This window comes from Ammodytes marinus (genome assembly GCF_949987685.1).
Source record: "Ammodytes marinus genome assembly, chromosome: 2".
Lineage (NCBI taxonomy): Eukaryota > Metazoa > Chordata > Actinopteri > Uranoscopiformes > Ammodytidae > Ammodytes > Ammodytes marinus.
The window spans coordinates 32,679,227-32,704,583 of NC_137231.1; the positions used below are offsets into that span (position 1 = coordinate 32,679,227).

Consider the following 25,357-nt stretch of genomic DNA (forward strand, 5'->3'; position numbering starts at 1 on the left):
GGTGGACGCCAGTGAGCGTGTTGGACTACTGCATTCCCAGGTGAACACTTTTTCAACATTTCTCCACTAATTTACAAATCTAAATATTTGTCAGGCAAGTGATAACTTAACTTATTTCTGATATTTCAGAACACAAGTCTTATCAACACCAAGAAGAAGCTTGAGACTGACTTGGTCCAGGTCCAGGGTGAAGTGGATGACACTGTTCAGGAAGCAAGGAATGCAGAGGAGAAGGCAAAGAAGGCCATCACTGATGTAGGTTTACATTTCACGTGTTCTTAATTTTAGTTTTAAAAAGAAAGAGGGGTGCTTTTTCCAGACATTTCTCATTAACATTATTTCCTCTAGGCTGCTATGATGGCTGAGGAGCTGAAGAAGGAGCAAGATACTAGCTCCCACTTGGAAAGGATGAAGAAGAACCTGGAGGTCACTGTTAAGGACCTGCAGCACCGCTTGGATGAGGCTGAGAACCTGGCCATGAAGGGTGGCAAGAAGCAGCTCCAGAAACTGGAGTCTAGGGTAAGACATGAATGTTAGGAGTTTGTACAGCTGAAGCAAGACTTTGAAAAAGTGTTGATACTTTATGTCTTTACTGTGTTCTATAGGTGCGTGAGCTGGAGGCAGAGATTGAGGCTGAGCAGAGACGTGGAGGAGATGCTATTAAGGGTGTCCGCAAATATGAGAGGAGGGTGAAGGAGCTTACCTACCAGGTACAACCACATTGAGATTAAACATGTAAACATCTACTACATGTATATCATTGAGAACATTTTACCATGCAAATTTTATTTATATAACAGACTGAAGAGGACAAGAAAAACGTTGCCAGGCTGCAGGATCTAGTAGACAAGTTGCAGCTTAAGGTTAAGGCCTACAAGAGGCAATCTGAGGAGGCGGTAAGGGACAACATATACATTTTTAACACTAAAAACTTGATCTTGTGTCAGATTTAACATACACATAGAAGACCTTGGATCTTTTGGATATTCAAAAGAGTCAATTTCTATCTTACTCCAGGAGGAGCAAGCCAATACTCATCTGTCCAAGTGCAGGAAGGTTCAGCATGAGCTAGAGGAGGCTGAGGAGCGCGCTGACATTGCAGAATCCCAGGTCAACAAAATGAGAGCAAAGACCCGTGACTCTAGCAAGGTAAATATACAACTGCGTTTTGGAACAGAAAAATACATTTTAAATTAAAAAGTACTTAACATGTATTTTGTTACCTAATCAAACCCTTTGTTATTTGTGTGTGTTTTAGGGAAAGGAGGCGGAAGAGTAAACCACTCCAGCTAGTGGGCGGATAGTTTCTAATCATATAATATGATGTGAAATGAATGATACCGCAATAAAAGCATTTGATCTTAAATTGCTATTTGTGTCATTTTGATCTTATTGTGTCTTCAAAAATAAGCAAATGTTAGTTTTGTTACAATTTATATGAAGGTCCTGTCTGTAAAGTATTATAAGCATATTCATAAGATGTTATTTATAAGGCTTTATAAAGCGCAATATAAATGGTAACACTTTATAATAATGTTAATCTATTAGTCACGCATAAGTCATTTATAAATCTTATACAAGTCATTAGATAATGATGAACTAATCATTTAATAAAAGCAATAATATATATTTGTGTTATGTTTACATATCACAAATGTGTTGTAAGTCATCTATAAAGTGACAACTGTTCGACTGTGCCAATCTCAGTCGAATAGTTGCAAAATATGAAACAAAGAGCATTCTGTTCCAGCTAAATGTCTGATTTTACATGGAATTGCTTGGATTCTCCTAATTTATCATGATACATCACCTATCATAGTATAACTATCAGCCTATTATATTGGTAATAAAGATTTGAAACCAGCTCAAGCTTTTAACCAATCTCCTAAGTGTGAGTCAAAGACTAAGGTAGACAAGTTATTATGCCAACCCAAGAAGACAAACTATAATTGGGTCTTTTAACCCCTTTGTGTGGTTTAGGAAAGAGATGTTCCAATGTAGCAAATGAGAATATGGATCAATAAGCAGGAAAAATATATCTTGATTGGACAATTAGTTGACTATAGGCAAGATTCGACCAATAAAAAACGTACACCGTTGGAACAATTTATCGCTATATTCAATCTACTAAGGATACCCTTTTGATTTCAGACTAATTTGGAAATGCCAGAGATTTTCAAAAAGGAAACCCAAATCACATTGGCCAATGTTTAACATTTATTCATTTTGGCCTCATGCCTTAGCCACGAGGACCTACTAAGCACACGCCACAGACACCCAAATGAAATGCACACATCAAAACTGCAACCATAAAAAGAAAATCATACTGAAGTGTCTTCAGCCTATTGGCACGCATTTAAGACGGCACACATAATAATCACAAATTCCAAATACATTGCTGTGTCTACAGCACTATCGCCATCATAATCACCTAGGTTACCAATAGAATAATATAAATGTATTCTCGTACACTTTTTGTTGAGGACAGCCCTACAACACATTGGTATCTGATGCATACACTAGATTAGGGAGATGCAGAAAGGTTTGTAAATGACATATTAATATTATTACAATGATTTGTTACTGAGTGTGTCCTGATTTACTAAAAACTTAATAGATGACTTACAACACAACAAAGGAGTTAATCAGGGGCACAAAGTGGAAGGTTTTAGACTGGCCAAGGCAATCACCAGACTTAAACCCTATAGAGCATGCATTTCACCTGCCAAAGAGGAGACTTAAGAGAGTTACCCCCTTACACAAACAGCAACTGAATGAGGCTGCGGTGAAAGCGTGGAAAAGCATCACAAAAGAATAATGAAAAAGTTTGGTGATGTCAATGGGTCACAGGCTTGATGCGGTTATTGCAACCAAAGGATTTGCGACAAAATATTACATTTTATTCACTTTAATTTATTTAAAGTCTATCTGTTCCAATACTTTTGCTCACCTAAAAATGTGGCGTTCCTTTACAAATAATGCTATCTTCTAAGTTGTGTATCAGATCCAGATGTAAATACCTGGAAATGAAAGCTGAAATGTTGAGCTATTGTCTCATATTCATCTTTTGGTGTCAAACCCAAATGTTTCCAGTCTACAGCAAAAATAAAGGAATTGGCCTCACCATTCCAATACTTATGGAGGGGACTGTATATATATGGGAGTGACACAGATATTTTTTTTTCTTTTTGGGCAATGGACAGATGCTGCAGTGGGGGCCCTCAGCCTACAGGTAGAAGAGGCTTTCCCCCACAGCTAGGCTTTATTTTCAGCTTAGCTCAGGGTCACTTACAAGAGACTAGGGCTGCACAATATATCGAATTTTCATCGCGATGACGATATTGGCTTCCCACGATGACGTGTACATGAATGTGCGATATTTTAAATGTGTGCTCAGCTGCGAAGCAAATCAATCCCTCCCCAAACCACTCGCTGATCATGTGCCTGTTCATGCTCCAACCTGGCAACCCCAGGTTCCCCGAGAGCTGTCAATCAAAGTCCAGTGGCTCCGCCCCCAAAGTGTGAACAATTTTCTGCCTGCATAGACAGAAAGCACTCCAAGAGCCGCGCGAAGAAGCAAGCTGCTGCTGCTTATCGCGCGAGCGAGAGCAGACATCTGCGCTTGTGAAATCACATACATCCCCTTGTTAGTCTCTTTTTTTGTGTGGGACCGGATTTATAACCCATTATTACATGACACTTTGCCAGGTCTGTTATCCAGCCAGACAGACCGCTGTCAAGAGTATAATGTATAGCGAACGGGTCACCTAAGGACCTACGTCATAGTTTTGATGGATAGACGTCCACAAACAGGGCTACTCGTTCAGAAAACAATGGAATACTTTTTCAACACGTCTTTGCATGTATCAGGAGAGCAGGGAACACAGGAGTCATGGTTAATGTCCGACAGGACTCCAGCAAGACGACGTGAGTACGTTTTGCTTCAGGCTGCAGCCCGCCATGTAAATGTTCGGCAGTCATTTTCTCCGTGAATTGTTATAGATGTTGGGGAATAATGCTTTGTTAGCTAGATGGAGCTCTGGTTAAGCATGTTGGCTAACAGCTGAGCCGGAGCCTTCAGTCAGCTGAAGCAGTCTAGCTGGGCGAGTAGACTATTCCACCGTTGCTAGTTCGTATCCTTGGTCGTTCCTATTTGCTGGCGTATTGAACTACGTTTTCATTACATAAGAACCTAGTGGGTTTGCAATGACTATTCCAGTTATTAGACAAGCTCCCAGGGTTGCTAATAACTCCATACAGTCAGTGCCTCAGCGTACACACGACCTGAAGCGAAGATGAAACCTCGCGTTGGGAGTAAAGGCATGAGAGGCAGCAACATTTAACTAACGTGTTGCTGAGTGTTACCTGCCACTTCCCGTCTCCGTCCTTTCAAATTAAATTCCGACATAGTAGAGCCATATAGGTTGTGATTTATTTTGACAGGGCGCAGCTCATAATATACTTATTTTAGTTATACATTGTGGGCACAATTTTATTTAGTTCAAAATCAAGTTTTATACACATCCATCATGCAGGTACAATGAATGGAGTAAAATATTTTATATTTTTGCTTTTAGGAGATGCAATGAGGTCATGAGGAAACAAAGATGTGTTATTCAACAGAAATGTAGCACAAGGAAAAGTTAAAGCAGTGCTCTGTTGATTTGATTTTGAGTAAAGTTTTGGTGCAATATTTTGATTTATATTTTCTTTGTGGAAATGCATTGACTTCAGGTAAATATTTATTATATTTATGCAAATATATGTACATTATCAGTAATATTGCATAGCCGATCACATGGATATGAAAGCGCTGTTATGTTTACGTGACAATCCAATAAAAATATTTTACTCACTACAATTACTGAATAATCGTGGTAAAATATCGTGATATCAATATTGACCAAAATAATCGTGATAATCATTTTGGGCAATATCGTGCAGCCCTACAAGAGACCCCAACCTTGTAACCACACTTGTTTTATTGTTTTGTTAATATGTGTTTCTATGTTCTGGTTGTTCAGGGAGTAGATCAGCTAAGTTTTGTTTTGTGGATGCTAATGTTACATAGACAGATACGTATGTCTAGTTACAAAGTGAAATTCATCTCATAAAATATTAATGGGATTTTAGATCCAATTAAGCGTAGTAAAATGTAATCTAAAATGAAGAAAGAACAAGCCCACATAGTAAACCTTCAGGAAACTCATTTAAGCGATAATGAACATGGAAAACTTAAGAGAATGGGCTTCACCAATTTGTTTTTCTCCTCATATAAATCAGGACATAGGAGAGGAGTTGCTATCCTTATTTCGAACAGGCTGAATTTTGAAAAGGTATTTGAAATGGGACATAAAGAGGGTAGATTTATTTTAGTAAGAGGGATGGGCCGCCAATAACCTTATTAAAGATATATGCGCCCCCTTGAAGTGATGTTGGCTTCTTTAAAAAAATCAATAATATTATGGCAACAGAAACAGTAGGACTTCTGGTCTGCGGGGGGATTTAAATGTACACCTACAACCCGGGTTGGATAGCTCAAGTAAAAAAAAACTTGGAAAAAAGTCCCTACATAGAAAAGTAAATGCACTTTTTGAGGAGGTGGGTCTAATTGACATATGGAGAAACCTTTTCCCTAACAGGAGAGATTATACACATTACTCTGCCCCACACACCTCGTATTCAAGAATAGATTATTTTATAACATTCGGAAAAGATAAGGACGTAATGAATGACTGTGGAATTGGGACGATAGATCTAAGTGACCATGCACCTATCTACTTATGTTGACTTAACCTGCAACCAAAGAATACCACATGGAAATTTAATTCAAGTCTGCTCAATGATTCTAAATTTAAGGAACAAATTAAGAGAGAAATAAGCCTCTACTTAGAATCTAATGACAATGATGAAGTCTGCCCCTGGGCAGCTGTGGCTACTATAGTAGTTTACCACCACCGGTATGACTGTGTGTGAACGAATTGAACCAGGAACCCTGTAAAGCGTCTTTGAGTGCCTAGGCAATAAAGCGCTATATAAAACCTATCAATTATTAATTATTATAAGTCACACCTCCCACTCTATGGGATGCCTTAAAGGCTGTATTAAGAGGGATAATTATAACTTTTTCATCATACAAGAAGAAAATGAGGAATAAAAAATGAAGAATTGGAAAACAAATTGAAGGAACCAGAAAGAAAACATAAATTACATTCTGAGCAAAAGATATTGGAGGATATCAAAAAAATGATTTAGCTACGTGCAATTAATAAAAATATCATGTTCTTGAAACAGAGATACTATGAAAGTGGGTCTAAATCTATGAAGATATTGGCCTGGAAATTGAAGAAAAAAATTGCAGATAATACAATTCATAGAATTAGAAATCCGAGAACAAAAGTAACGCAAAATAAATTAAGTGAAATTCAAGAAGCATTCGAGGTGTTTTACAAAACCTTATACTCTAATGTCCCAGGAGGAAATATAGCCCAAATTGACAATTTTCTAAATTCTTTAGATTTACCCACATTAAATGAAGAACAAACTGAAATAATGGCTGCTGATATAACCAGTGTTTCCCCCAGCGCTTTAAAGTTAAGGCGGCCGCCTTAGCAAAACCGGCCCCCCGCCTTGACTACTGACCGACCAAAAAAAAAAAAAAAATTAAATCTTTATTTTTTTATTTTTAGTGCTGCACAATTAATGTACTAGCAAGCGCGATGTGTGATTTTTCATGGTCAGAAATGCGCGAAAGGCCGTGATTTGCGGTAAATAAATGTGCACAAGCGTTTCTCTCTGCTCAGACTATCAGCTGCTCTGTGTCGGGGGCTCTGCGCGCGCGACCGTCCCGCGCTGCGCGCGACTACGGCATGTACGCGGGAAACGAGCAGCAGCAAACCGACATTTAACCTGTGGCGATAATAAACGCAGTGCGGTTCTATGGGGATATTTAGCTGAACAGAAAGAAGTGCTCTGCAAAGCTAGACTAGTTTAAAACTCCACATCACCGTGGCAACACAACTTATCGGCTCATACAGCGCAGAGAAAAGTCTGATACATGCATGAGAGTGATGGCCCAGGCACCTTTCAGTAAGTTTACAGAAGTGCACACTGTAACTGTCTTTGAAATGCCTTTAGTCATTTTAAGGGGAAAACACTTTGTATTATTTCAATAATTGAATTATTTTTCAAACAGCATGCTTGTGTAGCCATACAAGATTTATTTTTCTGAATTTTAAATGCTGCTTTATTTTTATGTTTTAAATTTGGAAATACATGTTCCAAAACAACCAATAACCTCTGTATTTAAAAAGAAATCAAGCAAGTAGGCTAATAATAACCATATATGAATTAATCGCATCACAGTATGCCTATTGTCCACAATAATCTCACAACAGCCCCCCATCCAAAAAGGAACTTTAAAAAGCACTTTGATACACATGTTAAGTGTATGGTCCATTATTTGTATTTAGTGTGTCTGCATGGTATTGCACCAAAACAGTAGAACTTTTCTTTAATTGTATTTTGTACCGTCTGCATGTTTGCACAAAATGTGCACATAGCAAACAAAATTGCACAACTGTAAGGTCAGTGTCATTCAAATAAACAGAACCATTTCTTTAGGGCGCATTGGCATCTTTGAGCAAAATACCCCCAAAATTTTCGCCGCGCCTCCTGTGCGGCTTGACAGTGACCACCTTGACTAAGACATTTCCTGGGGGAAACACTGATAACACAAGGGGAATTAAAAAATGCGATTAGTAGACTTAAATCAAATAAATCACCAGGATCAGACGGTTATACAGCCGAATGGTATAAGGAATTTAACGAGGTATTAACACCTATTATACTTCCAACAATAAACTGGGATTTAAAAAAGGCGCAAACGCCACCCAGCTGGAAGGAGGCGATCATATCAGCTATACCAAAAGAAGGCAAGGATGCAACGGATTGTGGGTCATATCGACCAATATCTGTTCTTAACGTGGACTACAGATTATTTACCTCGATTATGGCTAGACGATTAGAAGAGTTCCTACCCACATTGATACTGACCAGACGGATTTTATACAGCAACGCCAAACGCAAGACAATATAAGAAAGACATTACACATCATAGATTATATACAAAAAAATAAAAAGTGTTGACGCTGAAAAAGCATTCGATTCAGTTAATTGGGTTTTTCTTTACAGAGTGTTACACAGGTTCGGCCTTCATGATACAATAATAAAAACGATACGGGCACTGTATAACAATCCTACGGCCAGAATTAAAGTCAACGGATATTTATCTAATAGAAAGAGGCACCAGACAGGGCTGTGCATGGTCACCTTTACTTTTCGCGCTATATTTAGAACCATTAGCTAAATATAGCTAATGGTTAAAGACAAAACAAAGATATAAGGGGAATTTCTATTAAAGAGACAGAGTATAAATTGACTCATGTAAACAGACAAGTATTCATTTGTTTGTACCTTGACATGTTTCGACTACTTCCTGCAGTCTTCTTCAGAATTAAATTCCAGTCTGTTTGTTTACATGAACATACAAGTTAATTTATCAAGTTAGACTAAATTAACCTTTTTGAGAGTATAAATTGGCCTGTTATGCGGATGATATTTTGTGCTTTTTGGGGCAGCCGACAAACACTTTACCTAAATTGATGGAATCATTTGAACAATATGGTAAATTGTCAGGATACAAAGTTAACATAGGTAAGACCCAATTACTTTCATATAATTACAGCCCACCTGAAGAAATTAAGAAGAAATACCCATTGATATGGCAAACAAAAATCCATCAGGTATTTGGGGATTAACATACCCATAGATTTTACAAAATTATTAGAATGTAATTACCTACCAGTACAGAAAAAAATTAAGGAAGATATAGCAAGATGGAACCTAATCCCTTTCTTTAGCCTTTCTTCAAGAACTGAATCTATTAAAATGAGTATATTATTATTGTACCTTTTTCAGACCCTACCAATTGAGATCAATCAAAACCAATTCAACGAATGGGAAAAAATGCAGTCAAGATATATGGCAAAGCAAAAGACCAAGGGTCCGTCTCAAAACTCTACAACTGACAAAAGAAAAAGGGGGATGGGGTCTGCCCTCTCTCAGAGATTATTACCTGGCAACACAGATAAAAAACATTATATATTGGTGCAACCCAAAATATAATGCTCAATGGAAATCTATTGAAGAGAAAATGTGTTCCACCTAGGGGTGTAACGGTACACGTATTTGTACCGTACCGTGACGGTACAGGCACGTATTTGGTGTTACAGAGGTGGACCGCGGTCCGTATGTGGAGTACATAACGTTATTAGGGCGAATGTACAGGCTTGTTTTGCAGTGTGGAACTTAAAACATGTCGTCGGAGTTCCCCCCGGACCATTTAGCCTCCGGCTCGGCTCGCACGTGCGCAGTAGCAGCCAGCCAGCGATTGAGAGTCTATTATCTCCATGGTGAGCATGAGGGTCAGGCAGTGTTAGCAACTTAGCCGCTATATTCATCGACTTTTCAGACCCCTCTGGCGACTCTTTTTTTTTAAAAGCGACCAGCGACCAATGTAGCTACTTTTTCTGGTGTTATTGGTGACTTTTGGAGATCCTGTGCTGTCGCTAAAGCATGTATCGCTCTTAACACTTCTAAACGAGCAGCGGGTGCTCAACGGCCACTCCCCTCGGACCCAGAGCACTGACAGGCGGCCGAGTCCTCACGCAGCAGTCCCTCCCAGCTGCTGTCAGAGCAGGAGATACACAGCTCTCCGCTCTAGTGTTCCGTTTGCATCACTATTAGCAGTTGTATTAGCAGCGTTCCCCCCCCCCCTCTTTTACTGTCTATGAGTAGTGCAAGTCAAAATGATACAGTGCTTTCGAACAGAGAGTAAACTGCATGGCGAAAGACAAAAGGAAACCGGAGCTCGCAGGCGTCCCCGTCATTCATTCCAGGTGAATTATGAAAACAGTGATAGACGTGTGGAACAATGTCGGCACACAGGTTATTGTTTCACCGCCATCGCTTATGTAGGAGGCAACACGTCGAACATGCACATTTGAAAAGGCACCAACAGGTGTTTGGCTACTCTCACCATTACTGTGAAGAAAAACGAGCTGGGCAAAACCCAGACATTATTTTCTTTTTTATACTGATATAAACAAGCTGTCATTTAATTAATGCTGCAGTAGCACTTTTATTTGATAATTTTTATATTTATAAGAGCACTTTAGAGTTTAAGAGAGCTGCAGCAATATTTAATTTTTTTAAAGTCAAAAAGACCCTTAAAGATGACATACCCTTTGTTTACACCAGTTTACAGAGCCTGCTGAGCATTAACACTATATTTTTTCATTGAAATTTTAGTTTATGCTGCACCTACACTAGTATTTAATAAGTATTTTATTTATTGGAGAATTGCAGCAGTATTTTTATATTTGTTATGCATTTTATTTATATCAATCAAACTTTATTTATATAGCACTTTTCATACAATCAAATGTAACAAAGTGCGTAATACAACTCCCCCCCCCCCCCCACACCCCACCCAGAGATATGCATACATGCAAAAACATTCCCCCTCCCACCCATCCATACCCCAAAATAAGAAATTCATTAAAAACAGGAAGGAAACTGCACTGAGGAAACGCCATCATCAGAGAGAAAACACTAGAGACTGTAAAACTAAAACAATTCCAAATAAACATATGTTACTGTCAGCTAGTTACTGACAGCTAAAGCTGTTCATTCTCCGTTAACTATGAACCGTACCGTACTGTACCGTACCGTGACTTCAAAACCGAGGTACGTACCGAACCGTGACTTTAGTGTACCATTACACCCCTAGTTCCACCCCCATACAAGCAGTTATAGCAGACAATAATTTGCTAAATTACATAAACAGTATTGAGAATCCATGGGTGAAATGTACTCTAAAAATTTGGAAAACTATCATAAAAGAATATAAATTAGAAGGCGATATTATGTTTCTTAAATGGTGTGCATATGACTCAGACTTCATTCCTAACCAATTAGACAATAGATTTAAGGACTGGACACTTAAGGGATTAACAGCTTTATGTAAGGTAATGAAAGGAGGAACAATGCTCAGTTTTGATTCACTCAAAGAGAAATACCTTTTGGAAAAACAGGATTTCTATCGGTATCTGCAAATGCGGCATTATGTTAATATGAAGATGAAAAATGTGTTGGAGATAAAAGTAAACTTGATAGAAATGTTTAGGAAAGCATATAACTCTGATGTAAATGGGAGAATAATTTCATGTGCGTACAAAATGCTGTCAAATCTTAAAACACATTCAACTTTATACATTAGGCAAAAATGGGAACAAGAAGGTGGGATGAATGTATCTGAAGAGGAATGGACAATAATGTGGAGGTTTCATTGGAAATGTACCAGTTCACAGAAATGGAGGGAATATAACTGGAATAACTTGATTAGATACTTTATAACACCCTCTCAGAAATCCCACTATGATGGAATACGTCGGAGGAACTGCGGTAACCAGCATGCAAATCACTTCCACGTTTTTTGGGACTGCGCTGTCATCAAAGACTACTGGAAGGGGATACACAATGCCCTACAAGACATTTTCAAAGATGTTCTGCCTTTAGAAATCAAGACTATGTACTTTGGGAATTTACCTAAAACTTGGATGAAAAAGGACAAATACTTATTGAACATTTTGTTGGTTGCAGCTAAAAAGGCTTTAACCAGGAAGTGGTTATCGCAGGAGAGCCCAACTCTAAATGGATGGATGGACATCACAATGGACATTTACAAAATGGAAAATATAACAGCATTTGTCAATCATAAAACAGAGCAATTTACTTCATACTTTAAAAAGTGGATTCACTTTGTAACGCCCCAAAGGCCTGATTTTGTTTTCACTGATCGCTAGTCATTTCACAAACAGACTACTCCCTAACTGTTTTACTGTTCTTTCTACTTTAATTTTATTTCTTTACTATATTGTGTCAGGAAAAATTGGAAATAAATCGCTCGCTTAAGCGATCAATGACACATTAAAAGAGGAACTAACATCTAAAAAAGTGCGTCAAATAAATAAAATGTTAAGCTGAATGTTGTGCCGTGTATTTTTTTATCATAAAGAGCAGTGTAGGCCTACTACATATTTAATACTTAGGCTAACATTTTTAATGCATGCAGCCCCCGTGCCTCAGTGTCCCCCCAGCTGCTCCAAGACGGAGACAACTGCCCTTACGCAGTCCTATGCAGCGCTACTAAGTGGCCGGTGTGCGCACTATTGAATCAGCTCTCCTCCTCAGTTGCACACCATAAGCTGCACATTTTTAAGAGATTAATATCTTTATTTCGGTCTGAGCAAACACTGCATTTGTATTATCTTGTAATAATTGCCCAACAAAGTCGTCGGCTACCCGGTACAGCCTGCACTGCGAGTCCATGCTGTTTACATGGACTCGCAGTGCAGTCCACGAGTTGAGAGCTGGCGTGGGATTTGAGCGTATCCTACCCTCACGTCCATATTGATAAATGCAGAGGTTTGCGTGGAAATGTGCGTGCACCCACTTTTCTGGTCTACGCACGGTTGATAAATGAGGGCCACTGAGTGTATAAAAGTGATTAAACGCGGTAAAACTTGCAACTGATATGTAAATAATGTTCCCTTGAGGTTGCTGTTTCTCTTTACTGATGTAGACCAGTTTTCTGCCTTTTGTGTACAATTCTGACCAATGAAATGAGTTTGGGGCGTGGCCAAGACCAAACCTTCCTTCACCATCCTAGAAAAAAATCCCCCATCGGTCTGCAAATAGAACCCTCTCAATTTCTCTTGCCAAGCATGAAACTAACACTTGGATGTAAATTAAGTCATATAAATGTCCTGGAGTTGGGGTTAGGCTCATAAAGCACTAGCACAACTGAATTGTGTGCATGCATCAGTTATTTTCATCTGTTTTGATGAAAATAAAAGCATTTTTGTTCTATTCTGTGCATCAGACAGACAACTGAAAAGTGCAGCTAAAACATTTTTTATGTTAACAGTTTTACAACCGGGGCCACTGGGAAATGGGCAATTTGGAGAAGTATAAATATAAATTAAATATGTTCTATAGTATAAATCATGTAAATATTTCAGATATTAAATGATTTTAGTTATCAACACCACATTTGACTTTTGGTTCCATATTTAACTCATGCTGCATAAGCAAGTCGGATTACTAAAGGAGCCAAAGATGTGTCAGCATGGCACTATGTACATGTTTGGTGTTTTCTCTTTTGGAGATCAGGTTACTGTATAAAACCAATAAAGAATGACTGACCAATCCGTCTGCTCTGTCTGTAGCTAGTAGCTGTTTACTGGACATTTTTCATAACAATCAAATAAGTTTAGTTTGTGTGTTCACACTGAAGGTGAAGTAATGTCTCACCTTTTGTTATTTTCATGAATTTGACCAATTTGTGTTTGCTGGGTTGTGGATGAGTAGTGAAACTAGTAGGTTTGCACTGACTTGCTGGCAGTCCAGTACTGTACAGACATGTTTGCATAGTGAATTAAGTACCATCAACACTTGATTACATAGATGTCAAATTATTTAGTTATCCACACCACATATCGCCTTGGGTTATATATTTAACTGTGCTGCATAATCAAGCCGGATTAAATAAAATGAGCCAAAGATGTGTCACTGGGATATGAAACAACCAAATCTAAAGGGAAATTCAAATACTGTACTAAATAATTAATCACGGAAATTGTGAAAAGGTTTATATTTTTTGGCTCTCGGGCCAGTAAAAAGCTTATCTATTTGCCAAGTTGGGAAAAAATATTACGTTGAACCCTGCTGGGACAAGGGCAATTTGGAGAAGTTTAAATATAAATTATTTATGATCTACAAGTATAAATCATGTAAAAAAAATATGTGTAATATATATAATTGCTTTCAATTAATGGAAAGCAGGAAATGAAACTTCATGAATGAAATCCAAAATGTAAGAATGAAGTGCAAACAACACTCAATTAAACAGATGTCAAATGATTTTAGATATCCACACCACGTTTGACATTTGGTTCCATATTTAAATCATGCTGCATGAGCAATAAAGATTATATAAAAGGAGCCAAAGATGTGTCAGTGTGGCAGCCGGACAGAGCAGTGTGTGAGGACCGTAGGTTACCCCAGCTTGTGGTAAGTGTGTGTTTCCTCTCTGGAGATTTTCAAAGTTATCACTATTTGAGGAATTTGTTTAAAATATGAAGTAATTACTATATTTCTTAAGCACATCTTGCCAAACTTTAACCAATATCTGAATATATGGATTATGTTTTCAACAGGATTGAGGAATATAAAAGATTTTTCACAGAGAGAGGCTCAGGTATGAAGCTCTTTTAACTGTCGTAAATGTGTATACTTTGTGTGAAACATTTCATTTACTTGTTATTTGCCTGGTTATTGTTCATCTTATTACTATCAACTCAGTCTAAAAAATATTTAGAATGGGCTAATGTTAAGTCTTTGTAATGAAGCAGGAACATCAGTTAGATAGATAGATAGATAGATAGATAGATAGATAGATAGATAGATAGATAGATAGATAGATAGATAGATAGATAGATAGATAGATAGATAGATAGATAGATAGATAGATAGATAGATAGATAGATAGATAGATAGATAGATAGATTTGTTTGTTAATGTCTATTATTCAGCTTAACTTAGTTATTTTAGTTTGTCATGTTACTTAAAGTTATTAGTTTAAAAAAGATGACTCAAATTTGCAATTACCTTACAGCAGTAACCAGCAACCATGAGTACTGACGCTGAGATGGAGGTTTACGGCAAAGCTGCCATTTACCTCCGTAAGCCAGAGAGGGAGAGAATTGAGGCTCAAGCCTCACCCTTTGACGCCAAGACTGCCTGCTATGTGGAAGATAAGGTGGAGTTGTACTTGAAAGGACAAATACTCAAGAAGGATGGTGACAAAGTCACTGTCAAAGTATTGACCACTCAGGAGGTTAGTATCATAAAGTAAAAGTAATCTAGGAAAGTTGTATGATCAGTTCTCATCGTGACAAATGTCTTGTTCCAGGAGGTGGTAGTTAAAGAAGCACAGGTCACTCCAATGAACCCTCCCAAGTACGACAAAATTGAGGACATGGCCATGATGACCCATCTCAATGAAGCCTCTGTGCTGTATAACCTCAAAGAGCGTTATGCAGCATGGATGATCTACGTAAGACAATCTGCCTAATGAGAAAAGAGAAATGCTGAAAATGGCGACACTTTTATGAATCTTAAAGTTAACTGTTGAATCTCTATGGTTACTTTCAGACCTACTCTGGGCTGTTCTGTGCCACTGTGAACCCCTACAAATGGCTCCCAGTGTACGATGCTGAGGTTGTAAATGCCTATAGAGGCAAGAAGCGTGTGGAGGCTCCACCCCACATCTTCTCTGTCTCTGACAACGCTTATCAGTTCATGAGTACTGGTAAGTTATAGCAACTCTAATATACAAATTTCCATTTTATCAGGTTTCACTTGCAAGAAAAACATAGTAAATTCCGTTGTTTTTATTTCTAACAGATAGGGAGAACCAGTCTGTCTTGATCACGTAAGTTTCATATTTGTTGACTTTGTTTACAATGATTAAATACTTTGAAGAAATTCTTATAAGTCTATGTCTATCCCCAGTGGAGAATCTGGTGCTGGAAAGACTGTGAACACCAAGCGTGTCATCCAGTACTTTGCAACAATCTCAGTATCAGGCGGACAGAAGAGGGACGAGTCAAAGGTGTGATTATGTTATTGTATGAGTATAATTCAGTCTTATTTAAACGTGATATCTTTCAATGGAAAATAATTATAATAATAGTAACTTTCTGGTATCAATTCTCTATTTAAATTACAGGGGTCACTGGAGGATCAGATTATTGCAGCCAATCCCCTGCTGGAGTCCTATGGTAATGCCAAAACTATTAGGAATGACAACTCTTCTCGTTTTGTAAGTACGGAGGGATTTTTATAACATATACTATAGAAATTCCACATGTGCCGGGACATTAAATATTCCTATGTTCCAAACAGGGTAAATTCATCAGAATTCATTTCGGCAAAACTGGCAAACTGGCTAGTGCTGATATTGAGACATGTAAGTAACAATCCTCAGAGAGCATACAAATGTCTTTAATTGCGAGTTGGCCAGGCTGTGACGAATGAACAATGTTTGTAGATCTGCTGGAGAAGTCTAGAGTGACATACCAGCTTACTCAAGAAAGAGGCTATCACATCTTCTTCCAGTTGATGACCGGCCACAAACCTGAGATAGTTGGTAAAAGATTGTGTATATGCACAACGTTTTTTTTTCTTATTTAATTTATATACATGACAATGCATTGAATTATTCACAATTCTTTGATCTCCAGAAATGGCCCTCCTCACAACCAACCCCTATGACTTTGCCATGTGTAGCATGGGTCAAATCACCGTGGCTAGCATTGATGACAAAGAAGAGCTGGATGCCACTGATGTGAGTGAACTTCAATTCAAAATATTGGCATTTATTATGAGCAGTTAATGCAACATCAGAACTGCTCTTTTAAAATAAGTTTCTAAATTGATTATTGTGTGGACAACTCCTTTGAAAATAGAACGCTATTGATATCCTGGGCTTCACTCATGAAGAGAAGCTGAGCATCTACAAGATGACTGGTGCTGTGCTTCACCATGGTAACATGAAATTCAAGCAGAAGCAACGTGAGGAGCAGGCTGAGCCTGATGGCACAGAGGGTGAGAATTTCATGTTAGCTCAAAGTGCATAGCTTATAAACAACAGTAGGCCGAATACATGTCCTAGTCACTAAGGTATCTGTCATGATGGACAATCACTGTCACATACTGTATGTATTTACTGTAAATCTCTGAAATATTTTCAGATGCTGACAAGGTTGCTTACTTGCTGGGTCTGAACTCCGCTGACATGCTGAAGGCTTATTGCTTCCCCAGAGTGAAGGTCGGAAATGAGTATGTCACCAAGGGACAGACTGTACCTCAGGTATTCAAGATATACTTTTTAAAAAAAACATTTTAAATTTAAGAAAAAGAAAACTGACAAGTGTAATCCCTCTTCGTTTAGTAACATCTGATGCCGTGTGTGAATTAGCTCTACTTTTATATTGGTTTATTAACAATAACATTGAGTAAAATATGAAAGTGTTTTCCTTGATTCTTTCGTTTTATCTCACTGGAAGCAGTTCAAAAATACCAGCAATCCATAATTTTACAAAATAGCTGACTGAATCAAATCATATATTTTCTTTGTTTGTTCTTCAGGTGATGAACTCAGTGCCTGCCCTGGCCAAGTCTATCTATGAGAAGATGTTCTTGTGGATGGTCGTTCGTATCAACCAGCAGCTGGACACTAAACAAGCAAGACAGTACTACATTGGTGTGCTGGATATTGCTGGCTTTGAGATCTTTGATGTAAGATTAATTTTCAAAAAATCAGCAGCCTTTGATTTCCGAATAATTATTGTGGTGTGGAAGATATATTGATTATTTGTCCCCTCACAGTTCAACACCATGGAGCAGCTGTGCATCAACTTCACCAATGAGAAACTGCAACAGTTCTTCAACCACACCATGTTTGTACTGGAGCAAGAGGAGTACAAGAAGGAGGGTATTGTCTGGGATTTCATTGACTTTGGCATGGACTTAGCTGCCTGTATTGAGCTGATTGAAAAGGTAATGATTCCATTTTAAAATGATTCCATTTAAATGTATTTGTTCTGTTGGTCTAAATTAGACAACATCTAGCATTTAATGACATACCTCTTCCTGCTTTTTTCAAGCCCATGGGCATCTTCTCCATCCTTGAAGAGGAGTGCATGTTCCCCAAGGCCTCAGACACTTCCTTCAAGAACAAGCTGTATGACCAGCATCTTGGAAAGAGCAAAGCATTTGAGAAACCAAAGCCAAAAAAGGGCAAGCCTGAGGCCCACTTCTCCCTGGTGCACTATGCTGGTACCGTGGACTACAATATCGCTGGCTGGCTGGACAAGAACAAGGATCCACTGAACGATTCCGTTATCCAGCTGTTCCAGAAGTCACCAGTTAAACTGCTGGCCAGTCTGTATCCTCCTGTTGTTGAGGGTATGACATTGACTTTAGCAAACTCAAACATACTTTCACTGTATATGTTTATACGAACAGCATGTGTTCATGTAAATTTGATTTATTGTTCTAACAATACATGTCTACTTAAAATCGTCAACAGAGGTTGGCGGTGCAAAGAAGGGAGGCAAGAAGAAGGGTGGTTCCATGCAGACTGTGTCTTCGCAATTTAGGGTAATGTTTAACACTGTACATTATAGTATCAAATTATATCTCAGTTTAATACCAAAACTCACAAATGTTGCAGTTCTTAAAATGAGTTACCATTTTGGATCTACAGGAGAACTTGGGGAAGCTGATGACTAATTTGAGGAGCACCCATCCTCACTTTGTGCGCTGCCTGATTCCCAATGAGTCAAAGACTCCAGGTACGTAGAGAACATAATATATTACAGATTTGTCAGTGTTGTTGATATGTTTGATTTTACTGTGTGCTGCTCCAACAAGGAAACTTACTAATTATTTCAAAGATGTAATTAAGAAATGTCATTTGTATAGGATTGATGGAGAACTTCCTGGTTATCCACCAGCTCAGGTGTAATGGTGTGCTGGAGGGTATCAGAATCTGCACAAAAGGTTTCCCAAGCAGAATCCTCTATGCTGACTTTAAGCAGAGGTAACAGTGTATCTTTTTACAGAAGTTTGATGTAGAGTATTAAAAGAATATACTCTCACTGACCATTTACTCTCATTAAAAAGGTACAAGGTGCTGAATGCCAGTGTCATCCCTGAGGGCCAGTTCATTGACAACAAGAAGGCTTCAGAGAAGCTGCTTGGGTCTATTGATGTTCCTCATGATGAGTACAAATTCGGACACACCAAGGTAAGAACCTTGCTTTCCGTATGTCACTTACGTGAGTTGGTATGGAATTTGTTTGTTTTAAATGGTATTCACTATGTACTTCATCCTATATTAATTCAATTGTATTTCATCATTCAGGTGTTCTTCAAGGCCGGACTGCTGGGTCTCCTTGAGGAGATGAGAGATGAAAAGCTAGCAGCTCTGGTCACAATGACTCAGGCTCTGGCTCGTGGTTATGTCATGAGAAAGGAATTTGTGAAGATGATGGAGAGGAGGCATGTTAAAAACAATCAATTCTGAATAATGGTACGGAAATTACAAACAACACTTCCATAACAGCAACTTCTTCTCAACAGGGAAGCCATCTTTACAATCCAGTACAACATCCGCTCATTCATGAATGTGAAACACTGGCCATGGATGAAGGTGTACTACAAGATCAAGCCTCTGCTGCAGTCTGCTGAAACTGAAAAGGAGCTGGCTAGCATGAAGGAGAACTATGAAAAAATGACAATAGACCTGGCTACTGCTTTAGCCAAGAAGAAGGAACTGGAGGAGAAGATGGTGTCCCTCTTGCAGGAAAAGAATGATTTGTCGCTGCAAGTAGCATCTGTAAGTAGACATCAACCGACTCTTTTACTTTTTTAAGTTTTTCAGAATTGATTGTTAACCTCTATTTTCATGAAATGAATTAGGAAGGAGAGAATCTGTCAGATGCCGAGGAGAGATGTGAAGGACTTATCAAGAGTAAGATTCAGATGGAGGCCAAACTCAAAGAGACAACCGAGAGACTGGAGGATGAAGAAGAAATCAATGCAGAGCTCACTGCCAAGAAGAGAAAGCTGGAGGATGAATGCTCTGAGCTCAAGAAAGATATTGATGACCTGGAGCTTACCTTGGCTAAAGTGGAAAAGGAGAAACATGCCACTGAGAACAAGGTTTGAAAATATGAATATTATATTGTAGGTCAAGTAACATTAGAGTATTACTATTTAACATATTTCTGAAAAACTTAGGTGAAGAACCTGACCGAGGAGATGGCCTCTCAGGATGAGAGCCTGGCTAAGCTGACTAAAGAAAAGAAAGCCCTTCAGGAGTCTCATCAGCAGACTCTTGATGACCTTCAGGCAGAGGAAGACAAAGTCAACACTCTGACCAAAGCAAAGACCAAGCTTGAACAGCAAGTGGATGATGTAAGTTTACAAATTCACTTTCGAGTGGCAAAGCAAAATTCTTCATGAGCATAACTTATAACTTATATGAATGTTCAGCTTGAGGGTTCTCTGGAGCAAGAGAAGAAGCTGCGTATGGACCTTGAGAGATCCAAGAGGAAGCTTGAGGGGGACCTGAAACTGGCCCAGGAAAGCATCATGGATCTTGAGAATGACAAGCAGCAGTCTGACGAGAAAATTAAAAAGTAAATTTCTTTGTGAATTTGAACAAAAACCTGTCTTTTGAATGAGGTGTTCCACTGCTTGAACTCTTACCATGAACTCTATCTATTAATCTCACAGGAAGGACTTTGACATCAGTCAGTACCTTAGCAAGATTGAGGATGAGCAGTCAATGGGTGCTCAGCTTCAGAAGAAGATCAAGGAGCTTCAGGTGACATATTGTCTTACATAAAACATACCTCATCTATTTTGTGTTTATGAAGCGAAAGTTCACTGAAAGGCAACTCACCAACATTCAACAGGCCCGTATTGAGGAACTGGAGGAAGAGATTGAGGCTGAGCGTGCTGCTCGTGCCAAGGTTGAGAAGCAGAGAGCTGACCTCTCCAGGGAACTTGAAGAGATCAGTGAGAGGCTTGAGGAGGCCGGTGGTGCAACTTCTGCTCAGATTGAGATGAACAAGAAGCGTGAAGCTGAGTTCCAGAAGCTCCGTCGTGACCTTGAGGAGTCCACACTGCAGCATGAAGCCACTGCTGCTGCTCTTCGCAAGAAGCAGGCTGACAGTGTTGCCGAGCTGGGAGAACAGATCGACAACCTCCAGCGTGTCAAGCAGAAGCTTGAGAAGGAAAAGAGTGAATACAAGATGGAGATTGATGACCTCTCCAGCAACATGGAGGCTGTTGCAAAAGCAAAGGTAAAATCACATTAATGTTTGAAAAAAATCCAAAGGAGAATAGCAAAATAAGGTCATTCATCTGCTAGATAAAAATGACTTCATGATCTGATCTCTGTTTTCATCATTAGGGAAATCTTGAAAAGATGTGCCGTACTCTTGAGGACGGACTTAGTGAACTAAAGACCAAGAATGATGAAAATGTTCGTCAAATGAATGACATTGGTGGACAGAAAGCACGTCTCCTGACAGAAAATGGTATGTATAAGTAATCAGTCGAGGAAGTGTTGTGTATATTTAAGCAAAATAACACAAAATAATGTATCATGACATTTTTTCACAATAGGGGAGTTCAGTCGTCAAATTGAAGAGAAAGAAGCTCTTGTGTCCCAGCTGACCAGAGGCAAACAGGCCTTCACACAGCAGATTGAAGAGCTGAAGAGACAGATTGAAGAGGAGGTCAAGGTAAGAAAAAGCTAGGTGTGTACAAATCAAATTCATGTGTGATATTTAGAAACTGTGCAAACTGAAAATGATTTCTTACACCAGGCCAAGAATGCTCTTGCCCATGGAATGCAATCAGCCCGCCATGACTGTGACCTGCTGAGAGAGCAGTTTGAGGAGGAGCAGGAGGCCAAAGCTGAGCTGCAGCGTGGGATGTCAAAGGCCAACAGTGAGGTGGCTCAGTGGAGATCTAAGTATGAAACTGATGCTATCCAGCGCACTGAGGAGCTTGAGGAGTCCAAGTGAGTACAATTCAAACAATTAAATGGCTAGAACGATTGTAATGTTAATCTTGTATCTAAAAAATATATAATTATATGTAGTTCATTCATGTACTAGTTGTTCACAAAGAGATCAAATGCACCTTTTCAAACAGGAAAAAGCTTGCCCAGCGCCTTCAGGAGGCTGAGGAGCAGATTGAGGCAACAAATTCCAAGTGTGCTTCTCTGGAGAAAACCAAACAGAGGCTCCAAAGTGAGGTGGAGGACCTCATGATTGATGTGGAGAGGGCTAATGCTCTGGCTGCCAACCTGGACAAGAAGCAGAGGAACTTTGACAAGGTACCAACACTTACTTTGTTTGTCCCAGCCATAGCAACAATACAATAACATGTACATATTTATATAGGTTTTTTATATTACCATTTACTAAATGACCAACTGATCTGTATCAATTGTGTTATTCAGGTCTTGGCAGAGTGGAAACAGAAGTATGAGGAGGCTCAGGCAGAGCTTGAGGGAGCTCAGAAGGAGGCTCGTTCTGTTGGCACTGAGCTCTTCAAAATGAAGAACTCCTATGAAGAATCTCTGGATCATCTGGAGACCATGAAGCGCGAAAACAAGAACCTGCAGCGTGAGTTTTAGCGACATTATATTCTATTCAACACATGGTGGTGGTAGGATGGCCCAGAGGAAAGGTGGCGAACCAGTAACCATGAGGTCGCTGGTTTGATCAACGGCACCGGACAGGGGGGTGTTAGTTGTAAAATTAGCAGATGCTGGTATTATGTCTACGGTGCCCACCATCTCTACCATTGTGTCCTTGAGCAAGACAGTTAACCCCAAACTGCTCCAGGGGCGCTGTACTTCAGCTGACCCTGCGCTCTGACCCCTCCGAAGTGTGGTAACTTGAGAAGGGATATGCGAAAAGACAAATTTAAATGCAACCATTGACTAATAAAAATAACTTCACTTAACTTAATGGATGTTTTAGAATGAAGCATCCATATTTCACATATAAAGGCTTAACAACATAAAACACATGCATCTTTCTACAGAGGAGATCTCAGATCTGACTGAACAGATTGGTGAGACTGGCAAGAGCATCCATGAGCTGGAGAAGTCCAAAAAGCAAGTGGAGACCGAGAAGTCTGAAATCCAGACAGCTCTTGAAGAGGCTGAGGTACATTTAAGAGGAGATCTTGAAAAAATAATTCCATTATAAATCCATCATTGACAAACATATTATAAATGCTGTGCAGCCGAGCTGACTCTTTCTTTCTTTCTTTCTTTCTTTCTTTCTTTCTTTCTTTCTTTCTTTCTTTCTTTCTTTCTTTCTTTCTTTTCATTAGGGAACTCTGGAACACGAAGAGTCTAAGATCCTGCGTGTCCAGCTTGAGCTCAACCAGATTAAGGGTGAGGTAGACAGGAAGCTGGCAGAAAAAGATGAGGAGATGGAGCAGATCAAGAGGAATAGCCAGAGGGTGATTGACTCAATGCAGAGCACACTGGATTCTGAGGTCAGAAGCAGGAACGATGCCCTGAGGATCAAAAAGAAGATGGAGGGAGACCTGAATGAGATGGAGATTCAGCTTAGCCACGCCAATCGCCAGGCTTCTGAGTCCCAGAAGCAGCTAAGGAATGTCCAGGCACAGCTGAAGGTATTGTAAGACACAGGCATTGTTACACAGTGGTCAGTACAACTAAATGTTGGCATTAATTTTGATATGTTTTCACTAGGATGCACAACTGCACCTTGATGATGCTCTCAGAGCACAGGAGGACTTCAAAGAACAAGCTGCTATGGTGGATCGTAGGAATGGTCTCATGGTAGCTGAGATTGAGGAACTTAGAGCTGCTCTGGAACAGACAGAGAGAAGCCGCAAAATCGCTGAGCAGGAGCTGGTGGACGCCAGTGAGCGTGTTGGACTACTGCATTCCCAGGTGAACACTTTTTCAACATTTCTCCACTAATTTACAAATCTAAATATTTGTCAGGCAAGTGATAACTTAACTTATTTCTGATCTTTTAGAACACAAGTCTTATTAACACCAAGAAGAAGCTTGAGACTGACTTGGTCCAGGTCCAGGGTGAAGTGGATGACACTGTTCAGGAAGCAAGGAATGCAGAGGAGAAGGCCAAGAAGGCCATCACTGATGTAGGTTTATATTTCACATGTTCTTAATTTTAGTTTTAAAAAGAAAGAGGGGTGCTTTTTCCAGACATTTCTCATTAACATTATTTCCTCTAGGCTGCTATGATGGCTGAGGAGCTGAAGAAGGAGCAAGATACTAGCTCCCACTTGGAAAGGATGAAGAAGAACCTGGAGGTCACTGTTAAGGACCTGCAGCACCGCTTGGATGAGGCTGAGAACCTGGCCATGAAGGGTGGCAAGAAGCAGCTCCAGAAACTGGAGTCTAGGGTAAGACATGAATGTTAGGAGTTTGTACAGCTGAAGCAAGACTTTGAAAAAGTGTTGATACTTTATGTCTTTACTGTGTTCTATAGGTGCGTGAGCTGGAGGCAGAGATTGAGGCTGAGCAGAGACGTGGAGGAGATGCTATTAAGGGTGTCCGCAAATATGAGAGGAGGGTGAAGGAGCTTACCTACCAGGTACAACCACATTGAGATTAAACATGTAAACATCTACTACATGTATATCATTGAGAACATTTTACCATGCAAATTTTATTTATATAACAGACTGAAGAGGACAAGAAAAACGTTGCCAGGCTGCAGGATCTAGTAGACAAGTTGCAGCTTAAGGTTAAGGCTTACAAGAGGCAATCTGAGGAGGCGGTAAGGAACAACATACATTTTTAACACAAAAACTTGATGTTGTGTCAGATTTAACATACACATAGAAGACCTTGGATCTTTTGGATATTCAAAAAAGTCCATTTCTATCTTACTCCAGGAGGAGCAAGCCAATACTCATCTGTCCAAGTGCAGGAAGGTTCAGCATGAGCTAGAGGAGGCTGAGGAGCGCGCTGACATTGCAGAATCCCAGGTCAACAAAATGAGAGCAAAGACCCGTGACTCTAGCAAGGTAAATATACAACTGCGTTTTGGAACAGAAAAATACATTTTAAATTAAAAAGTACTTAACATGTATTTTGTTACCTAATCAAACCCTTTGTTATTTGTGTGTGTTTTAGGGAAAGGAGGCGGCTGAGTAAACCACTCCAGCTAGTGGGCGGATAGTTTCTAATCATATAATATGATGTGAAATGAATGATACCGCAATAAAAGCATTTGATCTTAAATTGCTATTTGTGTCATTTTGATCTTATTGTGTCTTCAAAAATAAGCAAATGTTAGTTTTGTTACAATTTATATGAAGGTCCTGTCTGTAAAGTATTATAAGCATATTCATAAGATGTTATTTATAAGGCTTTATAAAGCGCAATATAAATGGTAACACTTTATAATAATGTTAATCTATTAGTCACGCATAAGTCATTTATAAATCTTATACAAGTCATTAGATAATGATGAACTAATCATTTAATAAAAGCAATAATATATATTTGTGTTATGTTTACATATCACAAATGTGTTGTAAGTCATCTATAAAGTGACAACTGTTC

General features: G+C 39.1%; 1 protein-coding gene across 2 annotated transcripts; it reads left to right on the forward strand.

Annotated features, from left to right (window-relative positions):
* Positions 1-14,815: 14,815 nt before the first annotated feature.
* On the forward strand, positions 14,816-24,946 carry LOC307262199 (myosin heavy chain, fast skeletal muscle-like; the record flags this gene model as incomplete). 2 transcript variants are annotated; one of them, XM_080042986.1, is made up of 39 exons in its annotated part: positions 14,816-15,022; positions 15,098-15,241; positions 15,340-15,496; positions 15,592-15,619; positions 15,700-15,799; positions 15,917-16,009; positions 16,093-16,156; positions 16,238-16,336; positions 16,431-16,534; positions 16,656-16,794; positions 16,941-17,059; positions 17,338-17,487; positions 17,578-17,748; positions 17,856-18,156; positions 18,281-18,351; positions 18,458-18,545; positions 18,676-18,793; positions 18,877-19,000; positions 19,118-19,254; positions 19,336-19,591; positions 19,675-19,917; positions 19,996-20,172; positions 20,251-20,396; positions 20,494-20,584; positions 20,676-21,065; positions 21,176-21,302; positions 21,391-21,509; positions 21,594-21,790; positions 21,925-22,108; positions 22,235-22,400; positions 22,825-22,949; positions 23,119-23,427; positions 23,507-23,710; positions 23,800-23,925; positions 24,019-24,189; positions 24,276-24,380; positions 24,471-24,566; positions 24,685-24,816; positions 24,926-24,946. In XM_080042986.1, 39 exons carry the CDS (start codon positions 14,816-14,818, stop codon positions 24,944-24,946), a joined length of 5,799 nt encoding a protein of 1,932 aa, XP_079899112.1. The 2 variants fall into 2 exon arrangements, with proteins under 2 accessions (XP_079899112.1, XP_079899113.1); XM_080042987.1 differs by having other exon boundaries at positions 15,101-15,241.
* Positions 24,947-25,357: the final 411 nt, after the last annotated feature.